General features: G+C 49.3%; 2 protein-coding genes and 1 non-coding gene across 3 annotated transcripts in view; 2 read left to right on the top strand and 1 right to left on the bottom strand.

The window, feature by feature from the left end:
* The first annotated feature begins 12 nt into the window (after window positions 1–12).
* On the top strand, window positions 13–10,619 carry MTA2 (metastasis associated 1 family member 2). The gene is made up of 18 exons (XM_003798725.3): window positions 13–736; window positions 1,476–1,543; window positions 1,868–1,961; window positions 3,846–3,963; window positions 4,098–4,161; window positions 4,335–4,452; window positions 4,741–4,843; window positions 5,151–5,250; window positions 5,413–5,601; window positions 5,703–5,777; window positions 5,898–5,956; window positions 6,127–6,224; window positions 6,354–6,493; window positions 6,755–6,983; window positions 8,201–8,290; window positions 8,663–8,781; window positions 8,888–9,030; window positions 9,804–10,619. Exons 1-18 carry the CDS (start codon window positions 709–711, stop codon window positions 9,967–9,969), a joined length of 2,001 nt encoding a protein of 666 aa, XP_003798773.1. The 5' UTR covers window positions 13–708; the 3' UTR covers window positions 9,970–10,619.
* Window positions 7,377–7,558, bottom strand: LOC111728100. Its single transcript, XR_002775495.1, has one exon. It is a non-coding gene; the product is annotated as a U2 spliceosomal RNA (small nuclear RNA).
* Window positions 10,620–13,205: 2,586 nt separating the features above from the next.
* The window catches only part of TUT1 (terminal uridylyl transferase 1, U6 snRNA-specific), a 17,722-nt gene continuing 15,313 nt past the window's right edge, over window positions 13,206–15,614 (top strand). Inside the window, exons 1-2 of the mRNA XM_003798784.3 lie at window positions 13,206–13,417; window positions 15,142–15,332. Of these exons, the coding sequence (XP_003798832.1) occupies window positions 13,336–13,417; window positions 15,142–15,332 (273 nt within the window). The 5' untranslated portion in view covers window positions 13,206–13,335. The remainder of the gene's footprint in view (window positions 13,418–15,141; window positions 15,333–15,614) is intronic.

Consider the following 15,614-nt stretch of genomic DNA (forward strand, 5'->3'; position numbering starts at 1 on the left):
GGAAAAGAGAACGGAAAGGTTAAGGAAGCATAAACCATTCATGCAAATAACAAGCAAAGTCGCTTGCAAATAAACCCGTGAGGCGCTAAAGCACGCTAGTCTTTCTAGGCTGCAGGCAGAGACGCAAGGCTTCAGAGTGCACAGAGTTAAACCCAACTCCTCTCCCGCCCTCGGGGGAAGGGCCGAGCTGCAACGGAAATAACCGAGCGCCCGGCCGCGGTTGGCCGAAAGAAGCCGAATTTCTTCCGGAAATAGCCGATCTGTGGGGTCTCGCTCTCCGACCTGAGCCGAGCACTGGGCCTTGTTCTACCGATCGGCCGAAGGTGTTCCGGAAGGAGGCGAACCCCTAGGCGGGCCCGGCAAGGCTTCCCAGCGGCCGGCAGAGCCTAACGTCTGGGGGGATTCGCCGAAGGCTGGGGCAGCTAGAGCCTGGGTCTAGTCCCGCAGGAGCCGAGCTCGTTCCGGAAGAAGCCGAGTGGACCGGCGCTGGCCTCAGCGTCCCGGGCGTGAGGCGGTAGCAGCGGCGGAAACAGCGCGGGCCGGGATGAACCGCGACGGCTGAGGCAGCGGAGGTGCTGGTTGCGCGAGTCCCATCGAGACTCTTGCAAAGCGCCAGCCCCGCGCTTGGTGCTTTGCCTCGAGCGGAGCCCTGTCCCCGCGAGCCTCCCGGACCCTTTTGTGCGGCCGGAGGCAGCGGCGGGAACGACCATGGCGGCCAACATGTACCGGGTGGGGGGTGAGTACCGGGCACAGGGGTACTGGGCCCAGGGCAGGAGAGGTTGGGGTCGGGACCGGCGAGGAGAGGCTTGGCACCCGGTGGCACGGGGAACCTTGTCTGGGGTGGCGTGGACCGGAGCGCGGACCGGAACCGGAACCGGGAGCACGGGGAGCGAAGGTGCGGGGACGGCGACGCGGCCGGGCGCCGAGACTCCCGGAAAGGCTGCGGGGAGCCCCGACGACACTCTCAGGGCTGCGTCGCAGGCCCTCACGATGGGGAATGGATTTGGGAAACTGGTTTCTGAAGGAGATGACAGGGTAGGGAGGGGGCGCGAGGGGCCGGAGCGGCGGCTTTGCCACTCTGCCGGGGAGCCGCCCGGAGGTTTTCTCCCCTCGGACGTTATTGTGCGCCTCAGTTCTCGAAGGAGGGGGCCCTGCGCTGGAGTGAACAATTGCTCACTTCTCAGAGACTAGGGTGCAACTCAATGCTGAGTTGTGGAGACTGCAGGGGTGAACCCCTGCATCTTGTCTTTTCTTCAGGCTCACTTTTGAGTGAAAGATTTGATTTTATAACAAACTGCGGCCGGATAAGACGTCCTCATTTGCTCTTAGTTTCTCCACTTCCACATTTCAGCGTCCTCCCTGCTTGGACCCTTATCCCCTTTTCCTCCACTCAGGCTGACTTTTTTTCTCCTACTCTGGTGCTGTAGCTTTGTCATTTTCTCTGATCTTCCCGATTCTTCCCCCACCCGCCACAGATTACGTCTATTTTGAGAACTCCTCCAGCAATCCTTACCTGGTTAGACGGATTGAGGAGCTCAACAAGGTGAGTGGAACAAAATACCTACCCCTCCCCTTTCTTTCTTCAGAGGTTTCTAACCAGGTGGAAGAGAAGACCCTATTCTAAGTACCCATTCATATTCATTCATTCATTTGATGTATTTAGGAAAAGCTATGGATAGCTCAGTGGGAACTTTACTGTCTGTCCAAGTGAACAAAGGAAAGGGATTTAGAGGTCTGTAAGTCTTTACTCAAAGACTTGGACCTTTTCTACTGAACGTCCCTTAGAAACTTATTCATTGTTGTTAGTCTCTGTGAATTGCCACTGTCAAATGACCAATTTTCACTGCTACTTTTTTCCTTCCCTCAGACTGCTAATGGAAATGTGGAGGCAAAGGTTGTCTGTCTTTTCCGGCGAAGGGACATTTCTAGTAGCCTCAACAACCTGGCTGATAGTAATGCTAGTGAGTGTCTTCGCCCCCACTTCTGCTCCCCAAGACCTTAGCTCTGGGCATGTCCCTGCAGATGTTTCTCTTTGTAGTAGGCCCAAGGCAGGGGTGTGAGTTTTGGGGTGGGAAATGCCTGGTTTATGGAGGGAGGCCTGTTTTTACATGTTGAGTTTGGAAGCAAGGTGGAGAGACCATAAGGAAAGGCAGAATATGGTTTGTATGTGTGTATGAGAGAGATGATAATAGCATTTACGTAGGGGATGAGCAAGAGCTTTAGAGAAACAGGATGGTTCTCTAAAGTGGGATAGTTTTGGATACATTTGGACAGTGGATAGTGACTGAAGGTGAAGTTGAAGAGATTGTCATAAGAGTCTGCATAACAGGGAGGCAGGTGGCTTTTGTAATCAATCATGTGGTGAGAATACATTCAAGGGAGAAAATAGGAAGCTAGGAGATGGCAGGAAAGTTTTCTTGCACTTCTTTCTCACCGCTCTTATTTTCCCCTCCATTTGTAATCTTCCACTTTTCTTTCTTTTTGAGACACAGTCTCACTTTGTCACCCTTGGCAGAGCGTTGTGGCATCACAGTTCATGGCAACCTCCGTCTCCTGGGCTGAAGTGATTCTCTTGCCTCAGCCTCCCAAGTAGCTGGGATTACAGGCACCTGCCACAGCACCTGTCCTTTTTTTTTTTTTTTTTTTTTTTTTGTAGTTGTCACCGGCAACAACAGGCAGCTATTTTTTAGAGATGAGGTCTCGTTCTGACTCAGGCTAGTATCAAACTTGTGAGTTCAGGCAATCCACCCCCGCTCCATGGCCTCCCAGAGTGTTAGAATTACAGGCGTGAGCCACCAGGCCAGGTCTATCTTTCCCTTTTACTTTTTCTTTATCATCCTTCTCTTTAAGCTATTATCTTCTTTAAAAATGTTTTTTTTTCCCTTCAGTTTCCTTACCTGCTTTTTCCCTTCCTGCTTTGGGTTTCTTTTCCTTTCCTCTTGTTCTTCCTTACTAAATTATTTTCCTTTTTTCAGGCTGCTTTGGACACAAAGGGTTAAGGAGGAGCCGAGCTTACCAAGTTCCCTAGCCCTTTGGGGTTTCAATCCCCATCTGGCAGGGGCTGACCTTGTCCTTATCCAATCAGAAAGGGTGTTGGAGGTGTGGTCCCTCTTGCCTTAGTACAGGGTTTCCGGAGCACTGGGGGCGGAGCCTATTGCACCCTCCCCCACCCCTTCTCCCTGAGGTTGGGAACAATGCACCAGTGAGCCTGGGCCTGAGGCTTTTTTGCCCCCGCCCACTTCGGTTGGCTCCCAGCCAGGTTAACCCCTTCCACCAGGTTTTGAGGCATACTGCAGCTCCTTGGGCAGAAAGGCTTTGGCACTAGCTTGAGAGGTGCTGTCCTTGAAAGCCCTACAAACAATTACTACCCAAGTAGAAAATGGGGGATAGAGATTCATGTGATGTTTCAGAGCAAACAGTCTCTTGAAATCTGAAAAGAGGAACTGGTAAACACAAACTTTATGTGATAGTTTTTCATCTTTCTGGGTTCCTGGACTTCAGGCTGGTTTAGCTAAAAAGAGGCAAATGTGATGACTTGCGGAGTCTGACCTGGACATGGTCTGGGCTTTATGAGTGGTGTCTGAGCATTGGCAGCTGGGTTTGGGATGTATTTCTAAGACATTCTTTGTACTCTCAGCAATTCTTCCCTAAGAGTATTGGTGATTCTTTCCTAAGAGAGTTGGGCATTCATTGGCTAAGAGAGAAAACTGGTAGAGTAAGTGCGTAGACGGCAGATGCTGGGGAAATGTGAGAAAACAGCTGAGATAGGAAGCCTTCCTTCAGTTGTTTCCAAGGTTGCGTCTTTTTGGATTAGCATCTGACTTGGTTTCTTCCTAATCTCCCAGGGGAGTTTGAGGAAGAATCAAAGCAGCCAGGGGTGTCGGAGCAACAGCGACATCAACTGAAACACCGGGAGCTTTTTCTTTCTCGGCAATTTGAATCCTTACCAGCCACCCACATACGGTACAGGATGGTGGGGCCCAGCATGGCCTGTGTGCACTTAAGTAGAAGATGGAGAGGAGTGGGTGGTGTGTTAGAGATGGCTGTGAGGACAAAAAGAGCGGCTCACCCAGGGTTTTCTGACCTGTCTCCTCTAGGGGGAAATGCAGTGTGACCCTACTGAATGAGACAGATATCTTGAGCCAGTACCTGGAAAAGGAGGTGAGAAGGTGTTGGGAGAAGAGGAAAGGGAGTGGGTGTTGGCAAGAGGAAAGTAGAATAGTGATGAGGTACAGGGTTGACAGGTTGCCTGTCTAGGGAACTCCAGATACACCCCACTGTTCCCTGCCTCCGTGGATTGCTGCCCTGCTTATCTTCTTTCTCCCCACCTCCAGGACTGCTTTTTTTACTCACTGGTGTTTGACCCTGTACAGAAGACACTTCTAGCTGATCAGGGGGAGATCAGAGTTGGTTGCAAATATCAAGCTGAGATCCCAGATCGCCTGGCAGAGGGTAAGCGACAGGACAGAGTATATGGTTACTGGGTTATCTTATTCCAAGGGGCACCTTAACATCATAGTCTCCATGAAAAGGCATGCCCTGGTACGCAGTCTACAAAGCTTTCTGTTGTGAACCTGAAAGGGGCACATGGGCACAGTTGGGAAGAGAAGTCTGAGAGCTGAGGTAGCAGACAGAATCCCAGCAGAAGAGGAAGAAGAAAGTGCTATTGTGAGTGATAGATAAGACACCAGTTATTTTCCCCTGCCCTCTCCATGTTGATGCCGTTGCTCCATTCCCCAGGAGAATCTGATAATCGGAACCAACAGAAGATGGAGATGAAGGTGTGGGACCCAGACAACCCTCTCACAGACCGGCAGATTGATCAGTTTCTCGTGGTGGCTCGGTGAGGGGTGGGTGGATGGGGAAGGTGGGCTGGGGTTGGTATGGACATAGTTCTGAGTCCTGCCCATTTTTAGAGGTGGATTTTATTTATTTATTTTGGCATGAATGTTTTTCTTCTTTCTCCTCTGGTTTAGTTCCTCAGTCCATTTAGGCTTTCTTCTTCTTTCCCTCTTTCTTTGTTTTTTTGCAGTTTTTGGCCGGGGCTGGGTTTGAACCCACCACCTCTGGTATGTGGGGCCAGCACCTTACTCCTTTGAGCCACAGGCGCCGCCCTTCTTTCCCTCTTGACTTCTAATTTTTTCTCTTAGAGCTGTGGGGACCTTTGCGAGAGCTCTAGATTGCAGCAGCTCCATTCGGCAGCCAAGCTTGCACATGAGTGCAGCAGCTGCCTCCCGAGACATTACCCTGGTAAGCAGAAGTTGGTGGGTAGTTGGGCAGGCTGAGCTTTGTGGAGATCTGAAGAGCCTGGGCACAGGAGAGGAGGGTGTCTTTGAAGGAGTAGGAGTGTTTAAAGAGCAGTGTTGGGGGGTTGTGCTGAGGTCCTCAATATTGTTCTCTGCTTTCTTGTAGTTTCATGCAATGGATACCTTGCAAAGGAATGGCTATGACCTGGCTAAGGCCATGTCAACCCTGGTGCCTCAGGGAGGCCCAGTACTGTGTCGTGATGAGATGGAAGAATGGTCTGCCTCAGAAGCCATGCTATTTGAGGAGGCCCTAGAGAAGTACGGGAAGGATTTCAATGATATTCGCCAGGATTTTGTAAGTGGCTCAGGCTAGGAGAGGTGGTAGAGACGGCAAGTGAGGGAATCAGGACCTGGGGTCAGTTGTCAGCTCATCATTCTTTCTTCTGCTCTCCTTAGCTACCCTGGAAGTCACTTGCCAGCATAGTCCAGTTTTATTACATGTGGAAAACCACAGACCGGTATATTCAGCAGGTATCATCTGGACTGGGGAGGCTGGACCAGAGGTCATCTGCTCACCTCTGCCTTTGAAGTTGATGACTTTCTCCCTGTTGTGATGCTCTGATTCTTCTCTTTCTTTTTTCCTTCCTGCAGAAAAGATTGAAAGCTGCTGAAGCGGACAGCAAACTGAAACAGGTCTACATCCCTACCTAGTAAGTGTTGTGGTTAGGGGAGACTGGCATGTTTTCATTTTTTCCTCTAATCTGTGCCTTCCTCAGTGATTGGGGATGGGCAGGGGAGGCAGGGTCAAATTATAGAGACACGGTAGAAATTGATATATTTTCTTGACCAGTTTCTGGCTTCTTTTCTCCTCCTCTATTAGCACTAAGCCAAACCCTAACCAGATAATTTCTGTGGGTTCAAAACCTGGCATGAATGGGGCTGGATTTCAGAAGGGCCTGACTTGCGAGAGCTGCCACAGTGAGTCCCAGAGAGAGATGGAGATGCTGGAGATGGGTGGGAGGTCTGCTTTGGCTAAAGAACCTGAGAGGCTCAGTTAGCATGTTTCTGTTTCCTCCCTCTCTCCTCCTCATCTCCACACTCCTGTAGCCACACAGTCTGCCCAGTGGTATGCCTGGGGCCCACCCAACATGCAGTGCCGTCTCTGTGCTTCTTGTTGGATCTACTGGAAAAAGTATGGGGGACTGAAGACTCCAACCCAGCTTGAGGGGGCTGCTCGTGGCACTACAGTAAGGACCAGTGGGGGTCATTCAGGGGAGAGTTTTAAGTATATGATGCAAGCTTTTAGGTAAAGGGCAGCAGAGTACCTAATTCCTTTTATGACAATGGTTCGATGGTCATGGGGTGTTGCTTGATACTGGTTGGGAACCCAGACAGGTTTCTGGGCAGCAGTAGAGAGAATAGACAGGAACAAATTGTTCTCTGCAGGGAATGGAAGAAAAGGAGCCTCAGTGCTGAGCAATGCTCTTTTTCCTATGTCCTTCCTCTAGGAGCCACACTCAAGAGGTCATTTGTCTAGACCTGAAGCCCAAAGTCTCTCTCCCTATACAACCAGTGCCAACCGGGCCAAGCTACTGGCTAAGAACAGGCAAACCTTTCTGCTTCAGACCACGAAGCTGACCCGTCTTGCCAGACGAATGTGCAGGGACCTATTACAACCAAGGAGGGCTGCCCGACGACCTTATGCCCCTATAAATGCCAATGCCATTAAGGCAGAGTGTAAGGGCCTGGAGTGGTAGGGTTGGTGGGGGTGGGTTCAAGGTTGCTCTGGCCAGAGAGACCAGTGATTCTCTGGATGTTTAATGATGGTAGGGAAGTAGGCCACAAGGGTTCATTCTTTCTCTTTCTTTCTTTCCTTTTTTTCCTCACAGTTTTTGGCCGAGGCTGGGTTTGAACCCACCACCTCCAGCATATGGGGCCAGTGCCCTACTCCTTTGAGCCACAGGCGCTGCCCCTATTTATTATTTATTTGTTTATTTTTTAAATTGTATTTATTTACTTTTTTGCAGGGGCCGGGTTTGAACCTGCTACCTCCAGTATATGGGGCCGGCACTCTACTCCTTGAGCCACAGGCACCGCCCTTATTTATTTTTTAATGTTTTCTTTTCCCCAAAGGGGTGTACTGTTCCTGGAAGTACTGCAATACCAGGTCAATGGGTGGAGTGGATGGAGCAAGCTCCTACTCCACCTCCCTGCTCCAAAAATCCATTTAATGTATATGTCCTCAGATAAAGGATGTATCAGATACTAAACTGATAAGAACAGATACTATTTTTTTAGTTTTTAAAATTTGTTTTATTGTTTTATTCATTTTGTCACTCTGTAGAGTGCAGTGATATCATAGTTCTCAGCAACCTCCAACTCTTGGGCTCAAGTGATCCTCTTGCCTCAACCTCCCAAGTAGCCGGGACTACAGATGCCTGCCTCAACTCCTGGCTATTTTTAGAGGTGGGGTCTCCCTCTTGCTCAGGCTGGTCTCAAACCTGTGAGCTGAGGGCAGTCATACCTGCCTTGGCCTCCCAAAGTGCTAGGATTACAGGCATGAGCCACCGCGCCCAGCCTACCACAGGGGTTCTTTAAAGAGATTAGATGTGAATCCTGGCCCCAGAAGAGGCCTTTATAGTGAAGTCCCTTCTGAAGCTTTTTTTTTTTTTTTTTTGAGATAGTCTCACTTTGTCACCCTCAGTAGAGTTCCATTGTGTCATAGTTCACAGCAACCTCAAACTCTTGGGCTCAGCTTCCCAAGTAGCTGGGACTACAGGTGCCCTCCACAACGCCTGGCTATTTTTTAGAGATGAGGTCTTGCTCTGGCTCAGGCTGGTCTGGAACCTGTGAGCTCAGGCAATCCACCTGCCTCAGCCTCCCAGAGTGCTAGGATTACAGGTGTGAGTCACCGCACCAGGCCTCCTTCAGAAACGTTCATGCTTGTTTTCTAGGCTCCATTCGCCTTCCTAAGGCTGCTAAAACTCCATTGAAGATTCACCCTCTGGTGCGACTGCCCCTGGCAACTATTGTGAAAGATCTGGGTATGGTATGGGGAATTAAGACTGTGGATCTGAGGTGGGGAACCAGCAAGGGTGGTGTCAATCTCCCAGTCTTTTCTGTCCTATTTTTTTTTCTTGCTATTTTCTTTCCTGTGAGTCCTCATGGATTTAGTCTAACAAACTGTATTTTTGTGGATTAATAGTGTTTTATCCTTACCCAGTATAACCATACTGATTTGATAAGACCACAGTCTTACAATTTTTGAAATACTGGTTATTACTGGCCAGATCCTTCCCCCATCACTACTTTTGGGAATGCCAAAAAGAAAAGAGATGGAAACAAGCAAGACAAACTGCATAGGGAAGGAAAAAACAAAGTTCCCTACTTGTTTTTTGTTTTTTTTCCCTTGGCAGTAGCCCAGGCACCTCTAAAACCAAAAACACCTCGGGGTACCAAGACACCGATCAACAGAAACCAGCTGACCCAGAACCGGGCACTGGGGGGCATTATGGTGAAACGGGCCTATGAGACTGTGAGTTGACAGACTGGGGTGAGCCACGCTGACTTGGGTAGGCTTCTGTTTCTGGAAGGAGTCTGAGAGGGCCCCTCCTTCATTGTGCTGCCTTACCCTTTTCCAGATGGCAGGAGTTCCTTTCTCTGCCAATGGAAGGCCTCTAGCCTCAGGGATTCGTTCAAGTTCACAGCCAGCAGCCAAGCGTCAAAAACTAAACCCAGCTGATGCCCCCAATCCTGTGGTGTTTGTGGCCACAAAAGATACCAGGTAGGGAGTCGACTATGGGAGGGGCCAAGAGGTTGCCAGTCTAGGTTGCTGAATATGGGAAATAGGAGTATCTGAGGAAGACTAGCTCCAGGGGCTGGGCACAAGTGGCTCACACCTGTTATCCTAGCACTTTGGGAGACTGGGGTAGGTGGATTGCCTGAGTTTAGGAGTTTGAGACCAGCTTGAACAAGAGCGAGACCACGTCTCTACTAAAAATAGAAAAACTAGCTGGGCATTGTTGGGCACCTGTATTTCCAAGCTGCTTAAGAGGGTGAGCCTATGCGGCACCTGTGGCTCAAGTGGCTAAGGTGCCAGCCGTGTACACCTAAGGTGACGGGTTCGAATCCAGCCTGGGCCCGCCAAAACAACAATGATGGCAGCAACCAAAAGATAGCTGGGCGTTGTGGCGGGCGCCTGTGGTCCCAGCTACTTGGGAGACTGAGGCAAGAGAATTGCTTAAGCCCAGGAGATGGAGGTTGCTGTGAGCTGTGATGCCATGGCACTCTACCCAGGGGGACAGCTTGAGGCTCTGTCTCAAAAAAAAGAGGGTGAGCCTAAGAGTTTGAGGTTGCTGTGAGCTATGACTCCGTGGCAACACAAGACTAAAAAAAAAAAAGAATCCAGGTCCAGGAAAGCCATAGGTGCAGGTTGAGGATGCTGGAAAAGAATGGACTAGAAGGCAGAATTGCACTGTGGTATGTGGGATTTCACATGTGGGTCTTAGCATTTTCTAGGCTCTAAGCCTTTTCTCTTTTCTTGTTCCTTTCCGCTAGGGCCCTACGGAAGGCCCTGACCCACCTGGAAATGAGGCGAGCTGCCCGCAGGCCCAACTTGCCACTGAAGGTGAAGCCAACGCTGATAGCAGTGCGGCCCTCAGTCCCTTTACCTCCACCTTCGCATCCTGCCAGCACCAATGAGCCCATTGTTCTAGAGGATTGAGCATCTATGGGGAAGGGAGGCAGGCAGAAAGGTAGAGGGTGGGTGCCCAGGGCACCCAAACCTTCCTTCCCTTTAGCATCAAAGGGAGTGAGAAGTGAGGGAGGGAGGGAGCAATTGAGTGTGTCCCTGGAGGGGTTGGGCGCCCTCTGGTGTTACCACCTTGAGACTTGTTCCCTTTCCCATGCCTCTCCATGCTTGGTGATGGAGGGCAGACTGCAGGAACTTGGCCCATGTGGAAACCTAGCCTGTTTTGAGGGGTAGGACCCACAGTTGTCTCAGACAGTTTGGGGGGGAGGGTTTTTTAATTTTTTAAAAATTTTGCCTCCCTTTGTGAAAGGGGTTGGGGGAAGAGTAAACAGATATCAGGTGGTAGTACCTGTTTGGGGGAGGGGGGCGTGCACTGCCATGTCTATCTTTTTTTTTTTTTTTTCCTAATTGGGGGTATCTCTTTCTGTCCGGTGTCCGGACTTTCCTAATTGGAGTTTGAGGCCTCTAAGCTGGCATCAGCCCCAGGCCATGCTCACTCTCTCCTTCCCTCCGCCTTTTGTACGCCAGTTCTCAGAAATAAAGATCTTTTGTCCGTTTTTTTAACCTTGGATTCTGTAATTGGTTCTTATAGTAACAAATAAAAAGCTGTTTTCTTCAGCTTCTTCTGGCTCAGCTGTTCTCTGCCATGGGGGTGTGTGTGTGTGTGTGTGTTGAGGGTATCTTTGAGAGGGAAAATAAAGAACAACAAAGGAGGTACAGATGGTGCTTGCCCTGGGAACAGCTTTATGAGATTCGTCCTGGACAAGGCAGCAGTCTTGTGAGATCCAAACTGTCCCTTATTTTCCAGTGGTGCTGAAACCCAAGCACCATCTTGGCCTAGATTCATTCCAAGGACTTAGGATGAGTTGTCTCCCCAGATGGCTAGTGGCCGCCTTCTATAGGAAGGAGGCGTTAGGTTGTTTCTTCCTGTTATTCCCCTTTCCCTTTTCATAAGGGGATTCTGAAAGTTGCTGGCAGCCAGGGTAAGATGTAGCTCACCTCAGTGTTTGTGTGTGGGAAGATCATAGTAGGATCTTTCTTTTTTTTTTTTTTTTGTAAGACGCAGAGTCTCACTTGTTGCCATGGTGTCATAGTCATAGCTCACAGCAACCTCCAGCTCTTGGGCTTAGGCAATTTTCTTGCCTCAGCCTCCCAAGTAGCTGGGACTATAGGCACCTCCACAACCACAAATACCCAGCTATTTTTTGTTGCAGTTTGGCTGGGGCTGGGTTCAAACCTGCCACCCTTGGTATATGGGGTTGGCACCCTACTCACTGAGCCACAGGCAGTGCCCGGTCATGGTAGGATCTTAACCACCTAGCTCTATAGTGTATTTATATGCTGTTGCTTCAGGATCCCCAAGGCCAGCCAGCCTCAGCACTTGCCTTGCTACCTGGGTCCACTATAGTGCCATTTCCTTTCTGTCATGTTTAAATTTGGGAGACAGAGATTAGATTCCTGAGTTGGCACCCAATAAGAACACCTTAGGAGAGAGGAAAAGTTCAGTCCTACTATGTGTTCCTTGGGTACTTCCTTTTATTTTTTAAATTTCATTTTAATTTTTTTAGAGACAGAGTCTCACTCTGTTGCCCAGGCTGAAGTGGGATCATAGCTCTTGGCAAAAGCAAATTCCTGAGCTCAAGTGATCCTTCTGCTTTGGTCTCAAGAGTGTTCTGATTACAAGTGTGAACCAAGACACTCAGCCCTTTGGGTACTTCCTTTACAGATGGGGAACAGTCTTAAGTTCTTTTTTTTTTTTTTCTTCCGTTCTGACTTGCTGAGATTAGAGATCTTAGTATGTCTGACTCAGGTCTACTGCTTTTTGCATAACTAGAAGCTATGGGTTGGTAGCAGTATGAGCTGCTAAGCTCCATCTGACAGTCCCTATGCCTAGAGGCTCCCACCTTTTGTACTCCCTGTCCTGAGCTTACACCTTGGTGGTATGGGAAGGAACTGAACACTGTATCAGTATGGGGGCGGCAGCACTTTCTCTGTCCAATGTGAAGGAGTTAAGGAAATTTTACCCCCAAATATGACTACTTAACATAATATTTTGGGCAGTGCCTGTAGCTCAGTTGGTAGGGTGCCAGCCACATAACACTGAGGCTGGTGGGTAGGAACCCTGCCTGGGCCAGCTAAAACAATGACAACTGCAAGAAAAAAACAGCTGGGTGTTGTGGTGGGTGCCTGTAGTCCCAGCTACTTGGGAGGCTGAAGCAAGAGAATCGCTTAAGCCCAAGAGTTGGAGGTTGCTGTGAGCTGTGATGCCACGGCATTCTACCCAGGGCGGCATCTTGAGGCTGTCTCAAAAAAAGAAAAAAAGAATATTTTGAATTAAAGGCCGTTCACAATCAGAAAGGTATCTGACAATCATTGAGACATGGGGGAATCATTCTTTTGGTTCTCCCCATGCGCATGGTATTTGGCAAAAAACCCAACTTTCTCTTATTAATTGTGAGTTGCTCTTTCAGCGAACCAACCAAGGGAAAAAGGGAGAGTTTCACCGTGATCTCTACAAATGTCTTCATTCAGTTGCCATCGTAGTAGGTTCCCTTGCACTGGCTCGAAGCGGGCAGGTGGTTCTGATGCCTACTAAGTACACCACGCTGTCCCACTACCGCGGAATGAGTCTGCCTCACCGGCACCGCAACTATCTGGCCGAGGCCTCCAGGAGTTTAGAAGGTGCCCGGCGGGGGCAGAGCTCTCCAACCAGGGATAGGAAGCGGTCACCGAGCACCAGTTTAGAAGATGAGGCAGGGGGCAAAGGAAGAGAGTAACATCCTAGAGTAGTTGAGAGTCCAGGGACAGCCCTGGTTTCCGTGGAGCAAAGGATCGAAAGCCGTCCACCGCCCTCTAGTAAATATAGGGCGCAGGGTGCAGCGCCCAGGCCTCCATTGCCGGGTGAAGGAAAGCGCAGCAGGAACGCGACCAGCTGGCTAGGAGAAGCTGGGAGCTGCCACCCATCATACAAGGACCTTGTCTACTTTGGGGCTGCTTTATGAATATTCATGATTCTTTGGGCCAATCAACGCCTGAACAGCTCCGAGCACACCAATCGGCTTACTGAATGTGGATAAGCTTCGTAGATGGGTGGCTTTTCCTACACTTGATCTTAGCCAAAAGGCGGAGAAGCGATTGGGCGGCTTTTCCTAAAACGAGTGGGTTAGAAACTGAACCTGGAGTCGAAAAACCTCAGTTTCTAGTGGAGAGCGCCATTGGCCGACTTACGTCACTTCCTGTCGGACTGGCGGAAGTTGCTTCCCGGCACGTTGCAATTTGGAGGAGTGAGTTCCGGCGGTGAAGGCGGTGGTTGTATTTTCTCGGTACTGGAGAGTAGCTATGGCGGCGCTGGATTCAGATGTCGAATCACTGCCGCGTGGGGGTTTCCGCTGCTGCCTCTGTCACGTTACGACAGCCAACCGTAAGCGGTGGCTAGTGAGGGGGGTGGTTCGGGCTTTCGTTTAATGGCCCTAGCGAACGTTAGGGCTATAGATCCTGTCAAGTGGATTGGTAAGGTCACATACCTCCGTTTTCACTCCGCACGTCCGAGGAATTGGAGAGTGGGGAAAGCCCCAACTTATTACACCCATCCTTCCCAGTACAGGAAATCTTCACTACGAAAATTTCATTATTCTGTTTCCTCTTCAGCCATCGTCTTTTGGACATCTTCTCTGTGCCCAGTATTTTGCTGGTCTTTAGGGTGGGGGAGGGGGTTCGGAGATGAAGGAGCTCGCTATCTAAATGTTGAGACAGTGTTTCAGTGTTTTACAGATAGGTTTGGAGAGCTGTGGGACTACGGAGAAGGCGGTATAATTATTAAGTTAGGGAAGCCCTACAGAGGACCTACCCAAACGCAGGGATGGGTGAAATAAGGGGCAGGAACGGAGCATAAGGTGCCAGTGAGAAACAGGCAGAAGGTGGGTTTGGAAAAGTAGACAAGGTCCTTGTGTGATGAGGAAAGGAGCTCAATGAATCCTGAAATTCCACTTCTGAAGTCTGGAATCATAATCTTCCCTAAATGGTCTTCCATTCTTGTTTTTCTCTGTGAATGGCACTACCATTATTTCCCAGTAGGGCAAGCTAGAAACCCAGGCATCTTTCTTGGTCCCACATTTACTTGGTGACATAAAATAGCTGACTTGTAATAAAAATAATAACAACGTCTAGTTTTTCCACATTTTCCATGTACCAGAGTCTCTATTAAGTACTGTATGTGAATAATGGGCATGTGGTAGGTACTATTATTCTCACCATTTTATATCTGAGGAAATTGTTGCATAGACAGAGAAGTTAAGTAACTTGGCCAAAATCTCACACAGCTTGACGGAGCTGGAATTTGAACTTGGGTAGTACGATTTCAGGTCCTGAAATCACTCTACCATAGCCAGAGATGATTTATGAGGAATAGTCCAGAGTTCTGATTCATTTAGTTCTTCTGTAAATGACCTGGAAAAATTACCTGTTAATTTATTTGCACTTCTCATACTGCTCTACTTAGCACATACATATGGTGTAAGAAATACTTGTAGTATAGCCAATTCTTCTGGGAACCACTTACAGAATGGATGATCTAGACAGATGGACAAGAGAGGAAGATGGGCCCAGTGAGGTGGATCACGCCTGTTATCCTAGCACTCTGGGAGGCCAAGGCATGTGGATTGCCTGAGCTCACAGGTTCTAGACCAGCTTAAGCAAGAGTGAGACCCTTCCTCTAAAAATAGCTGGGCGTTGTGGTGGGCGCCTGTAGTCCCAGTTACTTGGGAGGCTGAGGCAAGAGAATCGCTTGAGCTTAAGAGTTTGAAGTTGTTGTGAGCTATGAAGCCATGGCACTCTACTGAAGGTGACAGAGTAAGACTCTGTCTCAACAAAAAAAAAAAGGAAGATGAAAGGAACCAGGACTTTGTTTATTCAAAAGTCACCCTTCTTGGCTCGGCGCCTGTGGCTCAAGCGGCTAAGGCGCCAGCCACATACACCTAAGGTGGCGGGTTCGAATCCCAGCCCGGGCCCGCCAAACAACAACGATGGCTGCAAAAGTCACCCTTCTGTGACTTGGAATGATCAGTAGGATTTAGGCATGCAAAGAGCAAAGGCAGGCACACTAAAGAGTGATTTGGATGTTTTTGTCTCACACTTGTTTTTTTGCAGGACCCAGTCTGGATGCCCATTTAGGAGGACGAAAGCACCGGCACCTGGTAGAACTACGAGCTGCAAGAAAGGCCCAGGGACTTCGAAGTGTGTTTGTTAGTGGCTTTCCTAGGGATGTAGATTCTGCTCAGCTCTCTGAGTATTTCCAGGCATTTGGACCTGTGGCCAGTGTTGTCATGGACAAGGACAAGGTAGAGTGAATGGTTCTAGGGGTCAAGAATGAGTCAGATGTGCTGTATACCAAAGGAGACAAGAGAGAGAAACCTGAAAACTATTTGGGCTGGTTCCTAATGTGCCTTGTCTTTGATAGATACCACAGTACTTGGGCTAGTCTAGTTTTGTGAGCTTCTCACATTTCTATTTTCTTGGATTTTAGGATTTTTTTTTTTTTTTGAGACAGAGCCTCAAGCTATCCCCCTGGGTAGAGTGCCATGGCATCACGCTCACAGCAACCTCCAACTCCTGGGCTCAAG

The sequence above is a fragment of the Otolemur garnettii genome, unplaced genomic scaffold (genome assembly GCF_000181295.1).
Source record: "Otolemur garnettii isolate 467f Iridium unplaced genomic scaffold, OtoGar3 scaffold00140, whole genome shotgun sequence".
NCBI classification, from domain to species: Eukaryota; Metazoa; Chordata; class Mammalia; order Primates; family Galagidae; genus Otolemur; species Otolemur garnettii.